Genomic DNA, 18,509 nt, shown 5'->3' with positions numbered 1-18,509 from the left:
TTCCAGACATCCACCAAAGTTGAGCCTTTGTCTCTTCCTGTGTCTCTGCCTTTCTACTGGGAACGGTGTTGCCACGCGTTGCCCTGCCGAGCCTGCCCATTTTAGCGTTGTCTAGCTCTGCTCTAGGTATCCTTGTGGTTCTTGCAACAGTCAGCCTAGCGCATCTTGTTCTTTTTTTGTTCTGGTTTAAACTGTTTCTTTTCTTTCGCGGCTAAAATCTCAAGTCAGCAAGGGTTTGGTTTGGAACCAAATGGAAGCCTTGTCCCGTCGATAGCGCGCCCACCATTACCGTAGATTGCCTGAGGAAAATCGACCAACCCGTCCCTTTGGGTCTGTGTCCCTTCCACTTCCCGAACAGCGAGGATTTGCGAGCGAGCAAAACTTGGGAACCTAACTTGCCAAGGCTTAGTGCGAACCGATTGGGCAAATAGAAATAAATACGACAGCTTCGACATCCGGTTAGGACGGCTTGTCTATTTTGGATCGTTGCTAGCAGCAATGGAGGCTGATGGTGAACGGCCCCCGACTCGCTGCCAGTTTTGGGCAAGTCAGCAAAACGTGTTCAGTCCATTCACGCCTGCCTGCCATTAAAATTCTCCATGGCCTGATTCTGTTGATTGTCAGAAGATGGCGGCTCGTTCACGCCAGTCTTTCTTTCGTCTCTACGCGGCATCCGATGTTGCGTGCTGGCTTGTGTCCAAGACTTTTGTATTTTTTCTGCTATCTTGTACTGAGCCATTGCATATTTTGCCTCTGCTTTGCCTCTGCGCCGACAATGCACAGCTACCAAGTTTTGGAAGTATACGTACCAAAGTACCTTGGCGTCGTCCGATACGCAAACGCCCGTCGCCCGATTCCCACTTGGCAGACATCTCGGCGCAGGTTATGAGTCTATTTTATTGTATGAAGCATGAAGAGCCGCATCTGTTTTGCGTGAACGACTTTTTCTTTTGTTTGGACCAACAAGGGGCGGCGACAAGGTGACCGGGTACTCCCCGACAAATGGACCAAAGAGCCCCCCCATCGGCAGCCGGCTGCTTCTGTTTGTCTCTCACCGAGCCGCGTATGGAGTCCCCTTGGTGAAAAACATTGGACGAGATGATCAATCCATGATCCATCCACATTTGATCGTTTGTTTTCAGGACTCCACCGCCTGCTTATTTGTGCCTGGATGCCAAGCCCCCTATCCTTTTATGACCGCAGCGTTTGCCTCACATGTTGGATAAGTTTGTCAGGACTTCATTCGTTGTTTTTATTTATGTTTGCTACTTTTATTCATACTTTTGGTCACTGACATGATTACGAGATACGCAAAGCTACGTATCTGCAGGTCCAGCGGCAAAAAAGAAAGAAAAAATCTGCGCACTGCGTCGGAGCTGTTCATGGTGTCAAATTACAAGATCCCCACGAAAAAATAGTTCCTGCGGCAAGTCCGTCATACCTAAAATATGATTGCTTGTCCAAGCGCAATAAGCAGTGCATTATATCGAAAGGTCCAAGGTGGGTTTCTCTACCAATTTGTCGATAAAGTTCATCCGAAGTTCTGCGGAAAGATAAGTTTATTCTCCGACAGCCCGGGACTGGATAGAACAGGGAATGCGTTCCTAGTCTGAGGCACCTAGCAGAATCTAATCCAAAAGCTGGTATGCGCCTGAATGAACTGCTGTATAGGGGTCATTGAAGTCGGAGAGGATAAAAGATTCTTGCTCTTGCCTGATCACAGAGTGCGAGTTTTGACTTGAACACAAGTACCAGATGAAGGTACACCACAGGATAAAGTCGGCGGGATGAGGCTGACAAGTGAGCACCAGGCAGATTTCCAAGAGATTCGATAAATCTGGAACCTCCATCCAACTTTCACAAGGGGTCTTCAGGGTCATTTGCTGATTAGCCATGTTTCACAGTGGCGTTATTTCGCTGAAGAGGTGGTTTTTTGAGTCGGATCGTCTACCTTCCTGGATTTCTCCCAGTCATCCATCATCACAGCAGTGAACAAGACGAAGCTAGCAATGCAAACGTCGCCTGCACCGGTGCGACGACGCACAGGAAGAAGAATTGATGGCGAAACTGGTCGAATTGAATGGACTTGGTGACATCCCTGCCAGGGAACTCGAAGCGGAGGCACCTCTGCACCGCATAGCCGTACCACTCACTGACGTCCTCGTACACCTGGTCGACTAGGATATCTGCCACCGCGGCGTCGGCCAGGGAAGTTTTTGATCCCCAGCTGCCCCTCTAGCGAATCGCGGATGCACTCGTCTCGGAGCTGCTCAAAGGACTGGTTGAGGCCCAGCTCAATCAGTAGGATCCCCAATGCGAAGAGCGTGCCGTTGCGGACTGAGCCAGAACACCACGTCGGCAGCGGGAGCGGCATCTTGCGGTACTGCTGCTTTCGCCCTGGATCCCATAGCAGCGTCGAAATTGTTGCAAACGTGCCGCCAGGCGACTGTTGCCTCTGAATCAGCTGCAGCTGTTCCTTGCCATCCCAGTCCGTTAGTAGCCATGGCGTCTCTGCGAGGTATAGAACTGCCCACGTGGCAGTCGCTGCCATGGCGTAACGGTCTTTTCTGAAGCACAGGATGGTTCCGGGGTGGAAGCGGTTGCTGCGTTGCTTTCTCGCATCGGTCGCCAGTATCTCCTTGATCGGGACCGCTTTTACGGGTGTGTATCTGGCTTTGTTGCATTCTCGCCCCCTGTTAAATACTTTGGCGCCGCAATTCACTCGGTCAAAGTCTAACTTGGCGTCGTGCAAAAACGAACAGGGACAACTGACATCCTGCGGTTGTGACGGCTCATGTGTTTGATCATTGTTCTCGCGTATTTTGTCGCCATGCACTTCTGTTTCCTGCAGTGCCGCACCCACCATTTGGACGTCTGCTTCGATGTCAACCCGTGCTGTCGTCTGGGGGGACCGAAACATCCTGTACCATTTCTTGCTCGTATCTGACTGAGGTGTCTCACTGCATCACTTGGCTCCGTCAAATCTTAGTGCTTTATCTGCATCTCGGGGTTCGAAAGAGTAGTAGTAGTAGTAGTAGTAGTATTATTTAACGCCGGGCTCGGCCCGGCTCATTAGCCGGCCGTTAGCAACCTCCCGAGGGGTATCTCGGCGCGCTTTCTATTTTCTCTATTTACACAGCGGAAAACAAGGGCATAGAAGCGAATCGAGCCTGACCGGGTTCGTGCCCGGTCCTGCTTACAGGTTTGTTCACTGACGCGACCCCGTGCCTTCAGGCGCACGGAGGATTCGTCTGACGGCAGTTGACGGCTCTTCATCGAGAGGGGCCTGTGTCCAAACAGCGGAGCTGTCGGTCGTTTGTAGCCATGGAGACGAAGTTCCCAACAAGTGTGGGCTCGACGGCACAGGCGGGTGGTTGTTGTCGATAGCCAGCCGGGTTATCCTTGCCACGGGTAAGCGGGGAGGAGGTGGAGGGAGCAGGATTCGAACCTACGTTACTCAAGTAACAGCCATGGCGCTTAACCACTGCGCCATTCCCCCCTCGGGGTTCGAAAGAGAAGATCGAAGATTCGTAGACTGAGCCCTTGTCACCGATAGCTGTCTCAACTTGTCATAGAGGAGTCAGAGTCCAGTCTCGAAAATAGTCTCGAAGATACAGCGGAAGAGGCTGTGTCCTGTAGATCCAGAGAGTCTTCTAAGTCTGGCTCGATAGCAAAATGAATCTCACCCCAGTTTTCTTGAGCCACGGATGCAGCAGAGTTCACCAACAATGTCGGAGACGATAGCTCGATGATCATATCTTCCTATCTTCCTAGCTGGCCGCAACATTACAGTTCTGCCAAGTCAGCCTCAAATTTCCGCGGTTTCAATGTTGGCTACATCTCCAGGCAGATGCAACTGCTCTGTAGATCTCTTATGCCATGGTCCTCCGGGCAGCACATTCCCTGGCGTCGAACCGTTCTTGAATGCCAGCCAGCGTTGGACTCGACGCGTCTGAGGCAGAGTTGCTCAAAGGCAGCTCCCTCCTGCCACCTAACTCCATAAAAGGGCTCAGCGCGTGGTTGGGGGTGTTAATTTGCTTATGAGAGCCTCTCGATAGTCGGTGTTTATGGCGTGATTGACTCTGCGCCATTTCCATTTTGCGCGTTCGGGTGTCTCTTGAGTCCAACGGGGCTGTTTGATCATCAGCAATCACGGATGAGTACCAAGCCGACGCTTTCATGGCTAATAACCTCGCAGAGTAAGTTAGGTAGCCAAGGTATTTGGTCACTTGAACTCTCAGATCTCTGCAGGACCAGTGACTCGGTTTGGTGGCGGGGATGCAAAGACGCTGTCTACCCAGAATCTAGACCGACGATAAGCATGCCTGACGCGAAAGCTCACATTCGTGGCTGAGGCAGCCAAGTACAACGGGCAGGAAGGACCCGCACCCGCTCAAAATTGGTTGGTTCCCCTCCACCTCTCATCAAACCATTCACGCCTACCCAAGTAGGAGGTACCTACCTTAGGTACCTACCTACCTAGGTAGGTAGGCAAGGTGATCACTCACATCTTTGACGTATTAGCACACGAGAAGAAACAAGCATAGTAAGCTGCTTGTACCCGGTTACTATGTTTGACCTAGGACAATAGGCGTCCAAGACATAACAGGGAAAGTCACACATTCTTCGCACAACTATTTGTTTGCCTGTGTCGTTGACAACATGAAAGATCCCTCGGCATCGATTGACGGCTCAGATTGAGACCCAGAGTCAGAATTTGACACACACCACGGCCAAAGCAGTGGGATTACGGCTGGAGCAAGCAAGAGCCTCGAACTATTATGGTGATCTGATTTTTCTGCTGAGCAACCAGTCCTCGTTACCACGACGTTGACCAAACAGGCATCTCGGAGGAGTTTGAGAGGCTGCGGATATGGACGGAGCAGAAAGGAGCTTCTACTCAAGATCGAGGATCGTTGGAAGTATGTACCCACTAGACTATGTGCCGATCTACCTACTGAGTGTGCAGAGGATCTACGATTCATCTACTGCCTAATTAAAACTAACAACCTGCTCCAACAGGCGACACGTCTTTCGAGACCTGAGGCCATACGCATGCACCTTCCCCGACTGCGTCGAGCGGAAAAGCTCTACGTCACACGCCACGAGTGGATCTATCACGAGATGCAAGTGCACCGCCGAACCTAGACCTGTCGGAGCTGTAGCCATAAATGCCCGACGAGCGAGCAGGTGGCTTCGCACATAGAAAGCACCCACTCCAACGGAGACGACATAGCAAAGCAGCCTCAGTACCTCAAGGTGCTGCTCCAAGTCAGCGAGGTTGCCACTGAGGATTCTGCCATCCAGCAATGTCTGTTCTGCAGTAAGAGCATGTCTCTGAAGCGCCCGAATGCCCCATGTCGCCGGTCACATGGAGACGCTGGCGCTTTTCACCCTGACGCATGGGGATTTTGATGTGCCGCCGAGCGATCCGGAGGCCTTGTCTGTTGGCTATTCGACGGAAGACCCAGTAGCTTCTGGGGAATCCGATGCCGGCGATGCAAATCAGGCTTCTTCCCCTTTGAAGAACACCAACCCTACTGAAGATGAAAGAAGCAAAACCAACACATGCCCAAACTGTGATCGGAAACTCTCCAGCAAAACCAAGTTAAAGTGAGCATATTTAGATACAATGCATATGCCGCTATCTTATCTTGTCCATATTCCTTAGCTGAGGCATCAAGAACACTGTACACTCATCCACAAAAGATACCAGGAATGCAAATCTTTGCACATATCCCGATTGCAACCGTCATTTCGGCACACGAATTCAGCTGGAAAAACACGTAGACTTCGCACATTCACAAGATGGTGTATACTACTGTCCATACGAAGAATGTCGATACTCTATCGAAAACGACAAGGGCATTGCGGAAAGGGACAATATTCGATGGCACATCAAAAGAAAGCATCAGATAGACTGGATGATTTTGAACTTATACATCTGAGGAAGAATGACCTTGGTTATTTTGCAAATGGCCGTACAACCCTGACTCCCCTTTACCACACCAAGGGGAAGGCGCCGTCGTTTCCAGCGGGGCCGGCGGTGAAAGCAGCAGCCCAAGGCGCGGGTAAAGATTCTCGCAGGGTTACTTTTGAGTAAAGCTTTTATACTTTTTTGCAGCTTCATCAAGGCCTCTATAACTCAACACGAATTCCCAGTTCGGGTGCCCATCCGAGAGGATCTGCGTGAACGGAGAAATGAGGCGATGAACTGCGCAGAGGACAGTAATAGCGTACCTCCACTTGCGACGATTCACTTGGGTTTGGAGCCCATCAAGAGGCAGATACTAGGCTTCCCGCGGGGCGTCGAGAAATGGTATAAATTTGACAGTCCCCGTAGACGGTGGTTGCCATTCTGTGAGGAAGTCTATAATGTGCAAGCTGTAGCCATAATACCAAAGCCCCGGTAAATTTGTGTTTTGTACTCAGACCAAGGGGATAGCCCTCATGCCGAGAATATGGCGGTGTTATCTGGGCTTCTTGATCGTCCTTGTCTTGTTTGTGGTGAACTACTTGCATTATACACAGAAAGCGCGCTTCTGCAAAGACCAATGAAGTTCCGAAAGGGCCGCAAATCATATTTTTACTAGCCAAAAGCCGTTGTCCCAAATGACCTGAACGCCCGAAAGCCCTGCAAACATATTCCGCCACACCAACGCCTGAAAGCAATTCTGTTAATGTGACGTGTCCCTCTTCAATTTACTTTCTATATCTCATGTTTTTGACCCTTGGCTGATGTCTCCTTAATTCCTGGGCCACTCCTTTTTGTTTAGTCTTCTGGGGGTGTGTTGCCGGTCGAGGGCAGTAACCTGTCTGATGCCTTCTGGTTCCTACAATGCTTGACAATCCAGGGGTGATCTAGTACTTTGTCGAGCGGGAGTCTCTTATTGGGATCCACCACGAGCAACTTTTTCGAAAGATGTTAGCACTCTTCTACATGGTCCTAAGTTAGAAACTCGCAATGATAAACAAACCTTGAGAATAAGATCACTCGCTTCCCGACTCACAAACGACGGGACCTTCATGTCCCGGCGCGTGATCTTCTTGTGCGTCATGGCAGGCGTGTCCTCAAACGGCGCCTCGCCCACCAGCAGCTCATACGTCAAGACCCCCAACGCCCACAGGTCGACCCTATGATCGTACGACTTGTCCGCCGTGCGCGGCTTGATCATCTCTGGCGGCAGATAGTCCAGCGTCCCGCAAAACGTCGTTCGGCGATCGCTGGGCGCATGGACACTCCAGCCAAAATCGGAGATTTTGATCTCGCCATAAAACCCCACCAGGATATTTTCCGGCTTGATGTCGCGATGCATGACGTGCTTGCGGTGCAGATACCGCAGCGCCGACGCCATTTGCGCAATGCACTGCGCCGCCCTCCACTCGGGGAACCTCGTCTCCTTCCTCAGGTGCTTGTACAGCTCTCCCTTGCCGGCAAACTCCAGAATGATGAAGATCCGCTTCGAGTCGTGAAAGTGCCCATACATTTTCAATATGTTTGGGTGCCGAAGGTTGCTCTGGATCTCAATCTCGCGCTGCACCTGCCTCTCGACGTGCGCGTCCTGCAGCTCGCGCTTGTGGAGGACCTTGAGCGCGCACACGAAGCCGTGCTCGCGCTCCCGCGCCAGGTACACGCGCCCAAACTTGCCCCTGCCGAGCGGCTTGCCGATCTCAAACATTCCCAGGTGCATCGCCACCGGCTGGGCGGACGGCTGGGCGACAAGAGCTGCTGCCGCTGCTGCCGCCTGGGCTGCTTGGAGCTGCTCGAGGGGTTCTTTTCCCGCTCCTTGCTCTCTCGGCTTTTTGGCGTGCAGGAACTCCCGAATTTGCGACTCTAGCGACGCCTGCCGAGGCGACGAGGTCCGGCGCGCAGGCTCCTTTTGGGTGCTGAGTGCGGCGGGATTGAACCTTGCCGCGGCCTTTTGAGAAAAAAAAAACGACGAGTGCCATGGAGTGTAAGCAAGACATGACCAATGTGGACCAACAAGGTGCAATTTCTACTGCAAAATGGCAAGAGATGCAAGTACACTCGTCCGACTTTGACGGCAGCGCGTTTGCTGTCTCTTTGACAGACAGGCATTTATAACTTGCCTCGAGGATCATCGTTGCCATCGCCGACTGCAGCATCGCGGGGCAGTTTCCGACTGTCGCTTCGAGGTCTTGAGCTACAACGAATGAGAAGGTCCCGAACTGCGACGGGGTTGATGGCGGTTCTGCGAGCACTGCGTAGAGACTTGCGCATGTTGTCGGTACAATTCTTTGTGACGGTTGTGAGCAAAAGGCTGCCTCACACAGTCTGTTGCCGGTGCAACCGACGGACGCGGTGTGGTCTGAAAAGAAAAGAAAGAGGGAGGAAAAGCAATATATGAAGGGACCGCATGGGAACAGGGGGAGCTCTGGTAACTCTGTTTCGTATACTTGGGTCTTGCTTCCGATGTCCTTTAATGTTGAACAATGGCAAGCCTGGTGTAGAAACCCTTTCTTCAGCCCATCAAAAGCGGCATAGATATGGCCCTGAACCCATGTAAGTAGACCAGTTGTAATAATTACCCCCGTTTAGTCTGTGCAAGATTGTACCCTGAGCAATTGACTCGCAGGTCGCTCGCATAATAACTCCGCTTGTCTTGAGGTGACGATTACAACTTTCTGGGGCTTGTACCGTCAGACCAGTCGCAGTTACTTGTGCGCCACCATAGCATGTACGCGGCCACGTATTGCGCAGTAAAGGCGGCTTCAACAGAGCGCACGAATACCAAGCCTCCATGATATCGAAAACATCACCAAAGAACCTGAAAGGAGTAAAAGGAAGGTAACCAATACCAAAATCATGACGTGCCTGCCTGCAACAAAAGGGCCGCAGTAGCTTCGATGCAATGCTCAAGGATAACCACATTTCAAACGCTCCGAGTAACGATGAACCGCCAAAAAGGAAGAAAAACCAGATCGTTGTCCCAAAAAAAAAACTACCTCTCGACACTGCCCCTCCTTGCAGCACCCTCACTTGCACCTCCGCCCGCGTTCCCACCCGCACTAGCCCTGCCTAGACTCTCCGCCGCGCCCCTCAGGTTGATGGCCCCGATGCGGCTGACCAAGTTGCTTCCAACCGCGTCGACCGCGCCGCGCGGGCTGCTCAGACTCGGACCCTGCGGAGCCTGGGCGTCCTGGACGACTCTGAACAGCCGGATTGCCGTCCCGTTCCAGATTCCCGCCGTACCACGCGCGGCTTGCAGCTCTGCCGAAAAGACGAAGCTCCACACAAGCGATTCATACCAGCCGAGTGCAAGCTGCGACCACTCAAACAAGTGCACGCGCGGGTGTGCCGCGTCCGTATCGATGCCCACGAGCTCCGTGCTACGAATCCGGGATAGTACCTGCTCGTGCCCGCGGGGGTCTGTGGCGGCCGACGCTTCTGGCGCGAGGACTTGCCTTGGAAGCAACGCCGTCAGCTGCTGTATCAGCGTCAGGAGTGTATGTAGTGGTAGCTCCGGTAGCCAACTGTCGATCCATTGAGCCGTGGGCTCAAAGTAGCCGCCAGGGCCCCCAGATAGGAATGGCGAGGACGCTGAAGCAGCCATGCCAGCAGCACTCCCGGCAACAGAGCTGCCTCCAAGTGATGTAGTTGAGTTTTGCCTGGAGAATGAGTACCCTGCCGGCATCTTGCCCCGTGCTTTCTCCGACATGCCCCTGAGCTGGGTCGGCAATGCGTCCTCTGCATCACCATCAACGGATTGCGGGATTCCCCGGCGGTTCGTCGTAGACGCAACAGATGAGGACCGTGAAGGCACATCGCTCTGTGCCGGCGTGGGTCTTGCCTCGTCATCGCTGTCGTCGTCATCTCCAATTGCAAAGGTGTTGTCTTCCTCATTCCCAGCAGGGGCACCGGGTTGTGTTGAAGATTCCCTGGAAGGCATTGTAGTTGGGCTGTTGATACTCTCCAGCGAGTTTCGAGTAGACCCCACATCAGACAGGGGGTCTGAGGCCAAGCCATCCTCTTTTCGCCGTTTCTTGCGGCGTTCAATCTCTTCTTGTCCGCTCTCTAACGTGAAGTTGCGTAATGCTTCTATGCGCTTCCTATTCTTCAAAACCGCAAGCACAAAATCAGCGTTACCTAGTTTGCAATAATCATTAGTTCGATATCCAAACGAAGACGCCGCATGTAGAATTTCATACTCTTATACTGATGCTCAATAATTGTGTTCATCGCCTCGAGAAGAGAGCGCAACAGGTCATGATTGCTCTCGTTGGCCAAGAGGAATGATGGCGAAGACATGGAAGCAAAGAGCTGCAACAGCCTGGAGCTGGTAGTAGCGTTGATTCCTTGTAGGTAGGGCGCTATGTTGTTGATTACTGCAAGCAGGACAGGGTATATAGCTGATAGCTTGCCCTTGCTCGTGGTGATGAGGTTATAAATGGACTGTCGAGTGAAGTTTTTGTTAACAGCAGACACTCCACAGCGCAAGCATCATAGATGCGTCGTGTTGGGTACATACCTGGATGAGGAAATCCGCGTACGTGCCGCGGAAAGCAGGTATCCTAATGGCAGGCGGCAGGGTGTCCTGCGCCTCAAAACTCTTATTCAAATTGATACCAAAATTCTTCTCCATGCTCAGCGTCTGCAGCAAGAAGGCACACATCCTGACTACACCCTGCCTCGAGCTATCCCCCTTGAACTCAATCGCATAGAATAAAACCGATATTACAAAGTCGTGGGCGCGCTGGGTGTCGATTATGAAAGATCGGAAGCGTTTGTTGCACTGAGTCGTCTCCCAAAAGAGCATGATGGTTTCGGGGGCGAACTTGACCGTAGCAGCTGACGACTGTGCCACCGCTCCGGGGATGTAGGATGTTGGGTTTGCCTGCATTGGCTGGTTGAGAATGCGTGTCATGCCGTCCACAATGAACTGAAAGTCTTGCGGACGGTGTATCCGACCCAGGAAGTGCCTGTAGTAGTTTTTCTGTGCCTGGCCATTGGCGTTATCAGGGACCGGGTATAGAATGACAACTAATAAGAGCTGCATGGTGTAGGTTGTCAGGGTCTGTTTGGCGTCCCTTGTCAGTAGCGTATTGTATGGCACGCGCCAGCTCGTAGGCTGGTATTTTAATGTCTGTTTTTATGGTGTTAACAACATGCAATGCTTCCATGGCAGTCTATTCCATCAAGAATATGGCTCAGGTGGATACAGCCTTTGTCCAAACATACCGTATTCAGTAGCGAGCACAACATCGACAGCACAACCTGCTTATCAGGGCACGTGCAGATATGCGTCAACGCCTTCACCCCACGCTGTGGCAGAACATTGGCCGACATGTACATGCTCTGGCTACACAGCGTCAGCAGCAACCGTAGGATCTCGGTCCGATTGCTCTCGAATTCCCTCGTTGTCTGCGTAGTCTGGTTGCAGCCAACACCGCTCTGCCAGATCGCATAGCTGACCTTTGGTCTGCCTGCCGCCGCGGCACCTGCAGGAACCGCCTGCCTCGGGACCGTGAACTCGGTCAAGAAGAGGAGGTCAATCAATGTGTCGATGAGCTCCGCTCCCAGCGGCCTCGCATCCTCATAGCCATCATCGCCGGCCGCCTTGGGCTTTTTATTATCCCCATTGCCACCCCCATTGCCACCCCCATCGTCAAAGCCGCCGTCAGTCGTCGTGGGCGATGTAGGCTGCGACCCATCAAATAGCACCTCGCTGGCGAGCTTTGCGCGCCTGGTGCGCTTCCTCCGGGTTCCCCAGAAGAACCTATCCTCCCACGCCTGCAGCGACTCGAGCTCGTACAGGTATGGCAGGATCCGGGTGAGGACCCGGATGCAGTTGAGCGCCTCGCGGTCCGGGGCGATCTCGGCGTCGGGGAAGGAGGGGTGATGGCGCAGGGTGAAGAGGCGCGATGTTATCGCTAATATCAGGGTCTCGAGGTTCTCGAGCGCATTGTCGCGGGTTCGGCGGATGTCGGCGGGCGCGAAGAGGCTAAAGACGTCTTCGGAGGATTCGGGCAGCTCCCAGAACTAAATTTGTTTTGCGCAAGACGGTGTGTATTAGCAAAGAGTGCATAACGCAGGGGCATGCGAAGCATTTGGTTTCATGCCACCCAGGTCGTGTGTGGTAGAGCTTACCGAAGTCCAGTAGGAATCATCGGCGGGGATGTGTCTCTCCTCGGACAGCCTGAAGATGCCCTTCTTGAACACTAGCTTGGAGTCGCTGGCGCCCATCGTGGCAGCTCAGGGATCTGCCAGGGCAGGTTGGTATCTTTGATTGCTTCGACGTGCGATTATGTCGATTGGTGCGATTCGATGTTTCTGCGGCGTCGGAGATGCCCAACTCTGGTCTGGTTTCACGCCTTGTGCTGGTCGTCGTCACCTCGGAGGTGGATGTGGCTTTGGTTCGGTTGGTACAGATGGATGGACCAGGAACAGGGAGCTGAGCTCGTAGTGTGGGGTTCGGTTGGTCTTGGCTGGTTTCAGTGATGAGTCAGCAGTATAGCCATGAATCTAGATAAGATGGCTTGGATGGATAAGGTAACAATTGTGTACTGCAAATCCGAATCGTTCTCGTCTTCGTTCATCACATCCAATTCTTTGTTGGCGTTTTTCAACGGTAGCCCGCTGAATTGACAAACATCTCTTTGACTTGAAATGCTCTTAGTGAGTCGTGGCTTAATCCTGCGTCACTGTTGCCGCCCAGTTTTACTTCTCATCTCCTAATATCGTCACTTCTGCATGCATCACATGGGATGAGGATTTTCAAACTTGTCCAGCAAAACATCATCCGTGGCTTGTGGCTTACAGGTACTTCTGCCCAATCCAGCCAAGGGGTTTTGTTGCAGCACAGCACAGCACAGTGCCATCCCTTGTTTCCGTGTTGCATCATTCGTGGCCAGCCTACACTGACGACACCTTTGGGCGATTTGTCATAAGGGTGAAATATGCCAAGTACTACGAAGTCAGAACGACGCACAATGAGAGGATATCTTTAAGTCACCGAATCGTAACTCCTTAACAACCACGGAAAAATATCGTGATGGCCTTTTACCATCGCCAACAACCAGCTATGCACGCAAAACCACAAGTATCAACAACCGGGGCGTAAGCATGCAGGATCCGATGTGAACAATCCCCTGACAAACATCTGATGCTCAGAACCTTCAAAGCCAAATTTCAACCACAACTACCATGCCATGCTGTGTCTCCGTCTCACCACTGCCCCTCCTGACCCAGCCACATTGTACCACCCATTCTGCCATGACGCCGTTCGGAAGTCTCCCAGCAGCTCGGCCCGCCCATGTCCACACGAAGGAGCTTCCTTCTTCTTTACGCCACAGGTTCGTAACCAGACGAGCCGTGGCTCGCCCGGTTCGAGAACAGGTAGTAGATTACCATGCCGACGATGGGGAAGAGGAAGACGACCAGGCACCAGAGCAGCTTGCCGCTCGGCTCGCGGTTCGACCCGAGGATCTCGACTGTTGGAGTTGGGCACAGGATTGATTAGCAAATCGAGCTAGACGCTTTGAGGCAACGAGGAAAGAAAACATCCCCTTGTCTGAAGAATGCAATGTTCTGTATATTTGAGGACAAACAAAAAAGGACTTACTGAATGCAATCACGTCCAGGACAAGCACAATGAGACCCAGGATGCCGCCGCCGGTTCCGTATTGCCAAGCGTTGCCGTGGCCGGTGGCCGTGAGCGTCTCCTCCGCGATGGGCGCGGCGTGCGTGAGGAGGGCCAGCCACAGCTGGGCGATGAAGACATTGAGGATGGCGAGGGAGAACATTTTGTATTGTTTTTTTGTTTTTCTGTTTTTTGGTTGGCTGGTGTCTGCGAATTGAGTTTGTATGTTTGCTTGGTTTTGTTGTGCCCCTGCTAAAACAGAGAACAAGAAGAGAATAAATACCGAGAGGAAAAGCAGAGGGACAAACGAACTTCAAGACCGACGATGGAACAGATTGGACAGGCTAAGCAATTGGCTAGCGAACTGTCACAAGGTCGACAATCTGGAGGCGGGGGAGCGTGAAGTGCATGGAATGGTGACGTCAACCGGCGCTGACGCGAAGCTGGTTGCGCATTGAAACGGCTGGTTGCGGCTGCCTTGATTGGCTGGGTTGGGATGAGCTCCAGGCAGCGATTGCACCATTTCACAGCTTGACATTAGGGCCTAATGTAGCTTCAATTTGCACACATTGCTCATCCGCTTGAGGAAAGGGTACTAAATCGAAAAGACTAATATATCTTCATTGTATTTGTATTTTTTGCGCATATTCTACTTAAGCTCGCCATGCCCCGTGTATATGCATTAACGTATGCCCTTATGATCATTACCCATTAGAAATAACAGACGCAAAAAGCTACCTATGTTTCTGTCACATACAAACCATCCACGATTAAATCCAACCAAGTACAACAATCCTCGACCAAAGTGTCCACCCCATAATGTACCGCCAAGGCAGCTGCTGTTATCAGGAAAAAAAAAAGAAGAGAACAAAATGGGGTATAATGTGAAGATTCCAAATGAAACTGACGCCACAAGAAAAAATGATCAAGTACATGATATGAAACAATGCCATAGCTTAGGCTCGAAATATGTTTTGTTCAGTTTGGTGTTTCACCGCCATCGCCTGACGTCGTCGGCCTGTCTGGGTTGATCGATAACCGCCTCTCGCTCCTCGGCGGCGGGCTTATTGGTTGTGGGCTGTCGCTGTCGTCCAAGTTGTGCTTGTCCGCCGACTGCGGTCTCTTGATCGGGGGCGGGAGCGGGCTGGTGACGATGGGTGGTGTTCCCCCAAGAGGCGGGGTCGTCACGACGAGAGTGTCAGGACTCGACTCATCCTGGAACACGCTGTCGCCCCGTGGCAGCGGCGGAGGCTTCAGCAGCTCGTCATCCTCCACCTCTGGGATCCGTGCGAGGCCCACGATGCGTTCCCGTGGCGAAGAGTCTGTGCTGGACAGTCTCGCCGGATCGGGCTTCTGTGGTAATTGTGGGGTTATCGTGGTCTTGTCCGTGTCGTTCATTTCCGGTCCCTTGCCTTTGTTGGACCTTGATGACGAGGGCCTGGGGGACGAGGAAGCTTGAGCTGCTGTTGCTTCTGCTTCTGCTGTCGTGGGCTGTTCGGTTTCTCTGGCGTTGTGCGTCGCAACAGAAGATTCTGGCTGCACGGTTGCAGTGGTGGGTCGATCCCGTTGCTTATCGTCCTTCTTGCCGTCGTCGATAATCACGGATTCCAGACGCACCATCTGCGGCTTAGTAGCCGTAAGTCGTTTGTCTGTTTTCACAACTGCCCGAGCTAGCTCACGGATACCATCCAAGATAATTTGCGGCCTCTCCCAGGCGAGCAAACCGGGCTTTCCAGACACGCGCTGAGCGAACATCACCTCGAAGCGCGAGTTGCCCCAGGCCGGGCACACATACGGCTCTGGAGCGGCTCTGCTCCCTGCAGGCAGCTCTGGGAGTTCTGCAAGCGGCGCATGGTCGCCGTTTGGCGATTGCATCGGCCCTTCCACACCTGCTCTTGATCTTGGTCCGCCTTGCTCATTGACAGCGCCAGCATCGACATCCTCTCCGACATCCCTGCCAGTCCCAGGTCCCTGCCCATCAGTCTTGTTCGGCTCGTTCTTCCCACCAAGAAAGACGGTGACAGCCACCCTTGGCCTCTTCCCGCTGCCATTTCTCATTCTGCGCATCCTATTGGCTTCGGCCTCACCCCGCGCCGCGGCCTGAGACCAAAAGCGCAGCGCATACTCGGCGCCAGGCAGCCACGCCAGGTTTACGATCGTGACGATGTCGTCGTGCGTCAAACCCGCCACTGTCGAGGTCGGCGGCATCATTGTCTTTTTGTCGGCTGTGGACGTCCGCGACGGCCCACCGCCAGGGCCAGCCAGTAGGCGCAAGATCTTGAGAATGTAGACGAGTAGCCCCGTCGGGCTGTCGCAGAGAGCGTAGGCGAGTGTGTTGGCATCCTGCGGCGGTGCCAGTGAGTTGAGCCCTACCTGGCCCAGGTGCTCATGATGAGAGCCGTATCTGCAAGCACCTCCGCATTGACTGCAGTACCGTTGCTTCGTCAGTGTCGATGGTCTGGTCCGCACGGGGGTTTCTGACTGCGCATCCTGGAGGATCGTCACTTTGCTTCGGGCGGTGGAGGCAGCTAGGGCGGTGAAGTCTTCGGCAGTGTAGCCGAGGATGGCTGCGCTGAAAATGCTGGCGATGCTCCACTTGGCATACTCAACAGGCGCTTCGGTGACGTTTGGCGCTTGTAGCGGCGGGCTGATCATATGGACCCCTAGACACGAGCTCGCATACTCCAAGGCCAGGCGCTCGAGAATTAGCCAGTCAATACGGGCGGGTGACGATACGCCCGACGAGGTCCCGCTCGCGAGATAATAGGGATACTCGAGACGGCGCATAAGACGGTCCAACATCTCAACGGTGGCCGGGACCGCACCAGTGTTGCTGGGTAGCGCATCGCTGAATCCAAGGCCCGGGATCGAGGGGATCACCACGTGAAAGGCAATTGGAGGTGACGCCCTGGCAGCTGCGTCGTCACCGTAGGCAGAAGCAGGGTCCGCAAGCGACTCGCCCAGATGAGCCACGGACAGATTGGTGAACGGAAATGGCGGGATAAGTAGCAGTGGCACAGCGCCTTGATGCGGCGAGCGAAAGTGCAGAAAGTGGATGCGCTGGGGCGCCTGCAGTGCTGAATCGGTCGATATGGCGGTTCGGAACTGGGGAAGCGTATTGAACCTTTCTTCCTGATCACGCCATGAGAACCTGTCGAGCCAGTAGTCTATCACTGCTTCGACGGCAGTCTTTGGCTCCCAAGAATCATCGGATCTTGCGATCGAGTTCTCATGCGGCAGCCGAGTGAGTTCCAACTTCTGGCGCGTGAGGTCGAGATATTTGCCCGAAACCTTTTGTGTTGGTTAGCTAACCAGTCGCATTTTGGTTCGTTTGTCCATACAAATGAAAAGGTTTCGAAACAAGTGGGAAAAGGACTTTGGTGACATGCGCAATCCACAGTTGGATGGTTTCCATCTAACAGATCAACGAATGGTTCACTTTGGCCGGTGCAAGCAAGCACTTGAAGCTGATTGATCACACCCCATAAAGAAGGAACGATCTGCACTGCTGCGCTGCATGCCATATCGCATTCTTGTCTGCGGGGAGCGGAAACATCAAATGCCATGCCATTCCAGAAACTCCAGTCGAATGGTTTCATAGTCTTGCGGGACGTTTTGCGAAACTCCCTCATCAAACAAAGTAAAAAGAGACAGGCAAACTTACATGAATTCTGTACGGCTTGACTTCATCCCCAACTCCAGGACTAAACACTGCAACCTCTCCTCCATCCGTCATATTTGCATGCCTTATCCCTGGCACTATTTTGATGGTGTCTCGCTTCCTTATGTGTCTTTTTCTCTGGATATACTATGTCGTGTTGTTTTCGGAAGGCACGTGAGTAGTGCAGCGTTCCAGTGACCCTTTCTTTCCCGTCTGTCTTCCTTCAATGTTTGTGCGCCAAAAAAAGCTTGGGGAAAAATGTGCGAAAAATATGGAACTTTTTCCTATTTTGGTATGTCAAGGGAGCGCGGTCGAATGAGTGTTTGTGCGGAAAACACGCGAAATGAATGTGAGGAGGTTGATCAAAATTAATACTCTGTCGATTAAAGAAAGACGGCCCCCGAGTATGAAGTAAAAAGAGAGAGAGAAAGATGCGCGCAAGAAAGAGAGAGCGCTTTGCAAGAACCAAAACCACAGAAACGTGCAAGAAGAAAAATGGATCGTTCAAGGAAAAAAGAGACGGGAACGCGCGCTGACTGTTTACAGGCGGTAGGCAAAGAAAGAGGAGAATTAAGGCGAGGGATAAAGGGTCTTAATTCACGGTGATATTAAAAGGGGACCCCCATCGAGGAGGCATTTCCGTCAATTATCAATACTTCGTCGGTCGATGAACCCCAGTACGGGGTGGGAAAGCTGCAACCGCAGGGGTTCAAAGTTGTTGTCCTTAGGTAGGCCATGGAGCCCAGCCTTATTGATTGCCAAGTCTTTTTTTTTCCTTCAGATCATGTAGCTCAGGTAAAATATTTTTGCAGGTAAGGTACGTAATGTACATAGCAAATACGGTAATTAAAAATGTACCTCCCTGCAGAAATATCTACCGTGTAATTAGCGCCGGAACATTTTCCAAGTCAGCTCCTCCCCCAACTTTCAAAGAAGCAAATCACAGCACAGGAAAGGGGAAATAAGAGATAAAAGCAGTGACGCGCCCTGCACCTCACCCCCGACCCGGGCCAAGAAAAACGCGCGCGTCTCTTCTGGGCCGGCAAAAAAGTGGCAACCACCCTGGGGGGCTGGAAGGGGGCGTGATGGTGGCTAATGTAAGGGAAAGCCTTTGGTGCAAATTGGAACCAAAGATGCTGCCTTATGCAACCAGTAAAAGCCCCCTGTTGGAAATTTCGTTGCGGGTTTCCACTTTGGGAACCCATTATAAGGCGACATGGAAGGTGGGTAATTAGCGCCATCTTTCG

The 18,509-nt window shown here is 52.6% G+C and overlaps 6 protein-coding genes and 1 pseudogene across 7 annotated transcripts; 1 reads left to right on the top strand and 6 right to left on the bottom strand.

Moving 5' to 3' along the window:
- Positions 1-1,980: 1,980 nt before the first annotated feature.
- MGG_07344 (uncharacterized protein) lies at positions 1,981-2,866 on the bottom strand (the record flags this gene model as incomplete). The annotated part of the gene is made up of 2 exons (XM_003715535.1): positions 1,981-2,152; positions 2,256-2,866. 2 exons carry the CDS (start codon positions 2,864-2,866, stop codon positions 1,981-1,983), a joined length of 783 nt encoding a protein of 260 aa, XP_003715583.1.
- Positions 2,867-3,427: 561 nt separating this feature from the next.
- On the bottom strand, positions 3,428-3,499 carry MGG_20035 (annotated as a pseudogene). The gene has a single exon. The product of its transcript is annotated as a tRNA-OTHER (tRNA).
- Positions 3,500-5,350: 1,851 nt separating this feature from the next.
- On the top strand, positions 5,351-6,413 carry MGG_15907 (uncharacterized protein; the record flags this gene model as incomplete). Its single annotated transcript, XM_003715534.1, has 2 exons — positions 5,351-5,613; positions 6,125-6,413. 2 exons carry the CDS (start codon positions 5,351-5,353, stop codon positions 6,411-6,413), a joined length of 552 nt encoding a protein of 183 aa, XP_003715582.1.
- Positions 6,414-6,772: 359 nt separating this feature from the next.
- Positions 6,773-8,242, bottom strand: MGG_12408 (AUR protein kinase; the record flags this gene model as incomplete). Its single annotated transcript, XM_003715533.1, has 3 exons — positions 6,773-6,910; positions 6,978-7,887; positions 8,088-8,242. 3 exons carry the CDS (start codon positions 8,240-8,242, stop codon positions 6,773-6,775), a joined length of 1,203 nt encoding a protein of 400 aa, XP_003715581.1.
- A 721-nt stretch (positions 8,243-8,963) lies between these two features.
- MGG_15090 (uncharacterized protein) lies at positions 8,964-12,205 on the bottom strand (the record flags this gene model as incomplete). The annotated part of the gene is made up of 5 exons (XM_003715532.1): positions 8,964-10,108; positions 10,171-10,414; positions 10,491-11,105; positions 11,201-12,001; positions 12,110-12,205. The coding sequence occupies 5 exons, from the start codon at positions 12,203-12,205 to the stop codon at positions 8,964-8,966; spliced, it is 2,901 nt and encodes a 966-aa protein (XP_003715580.1).
- A 630-nt stretch (positions 12,206-12,835) lies between these two features.
- MGG_07341 (uncharacterized protein) lies at positions 12,836-13,995 on the bottom strand. Its single transcript, XM_003715531.1, has 2 exons — positions 13,584-13,995; positions 12,836-13,452 (listed from the first exon to the last, which is right to left on the bottom strand). The coding sequence occupies exons 1-2, from the start codon at positions 13,762-13,764 to the stop codon at positions 13,304-13,306; spliced, it is 330 nt and encodes a 109-aa protein (XP_003715579.1). The 5' UTR covers positions 13,765-13,995; the 3' UTR covers positions 12,836-13,303.
- Positions 13,996-14,218: 223 nt separating this feature from the next.
- MGG_07340 (epoxide hydrolase) lies at positions 14,219-17,929 on the bottom strand. Its single transcript, XM_003715530.1, has 2 exons — positions 17,266-17,929; positions 14,219-16,892 (listed from the first exon to the last, which is right to left on the bottom strand). Exons 1-2 carry the CDS (start codon positions 17,335-17,337, stop codon positions 14,580-14,582), a joined length of 2,385 nt encoding a protein of 794 aa, XP_003715578.1. The 5' UTR covers positions 17,338-17,929; the 3' UTR covers positions 14,219-14,579.
- Positions 17,930-18,509: the final 580 nt, after the last annotated feature.

The sequence above is a fragment of the Pyricularia oryzae genome, chromosome 2 (assembly GCF_000002495.2).
Source record: "Pyricularia oryzae 70-15 chromosome 2, whole genome shotgun sequence".
In the NCBI taxonomy this organism is placed as follows: domain Eukaryota; kingdom Fungi; phylum Ascomycota; class Sordariomycetes; order Magnaporthales; family Pyriculariaceae; genus Pyricularia; species Pyricularia oryzae.
This window is presented reverse-complemented; position numbering and strand designations above follow the sequence as displayed.

Bases quoted from the DNA above. Each gene is read 5' to 3' on its own strand.
- MGG_07341 (XM_003715531.1), bottom strand. From the start codon at position 13,764: ATGTTCTCCCTCGCCATCCTCAATGTCTTCATCGCCCAGCTGTGGCTG. The intron at 13,453-13,583 runs GTAAGTCCTTTT...CAACTCCAACAG, and splicing joins CCTGGACGTGATTGCATTCA to TCGAGATCCTCGGGTCGAAC.
- MGG_07340 (XM_003715530.1), bottom strand. From the start codon at position 17,337: ATGACGGATGGAGGAGAGGTTGCAGTGTTTAGTCCTGGAGTTGGGGAT. The intron at 16,893-17,265 runs GTAAGTTTGCCT...CCAACACAAAAG, and splicing joins TCAAGCCGTACAGAATTCAT to GTTTCGGGCAAATATCTCGA.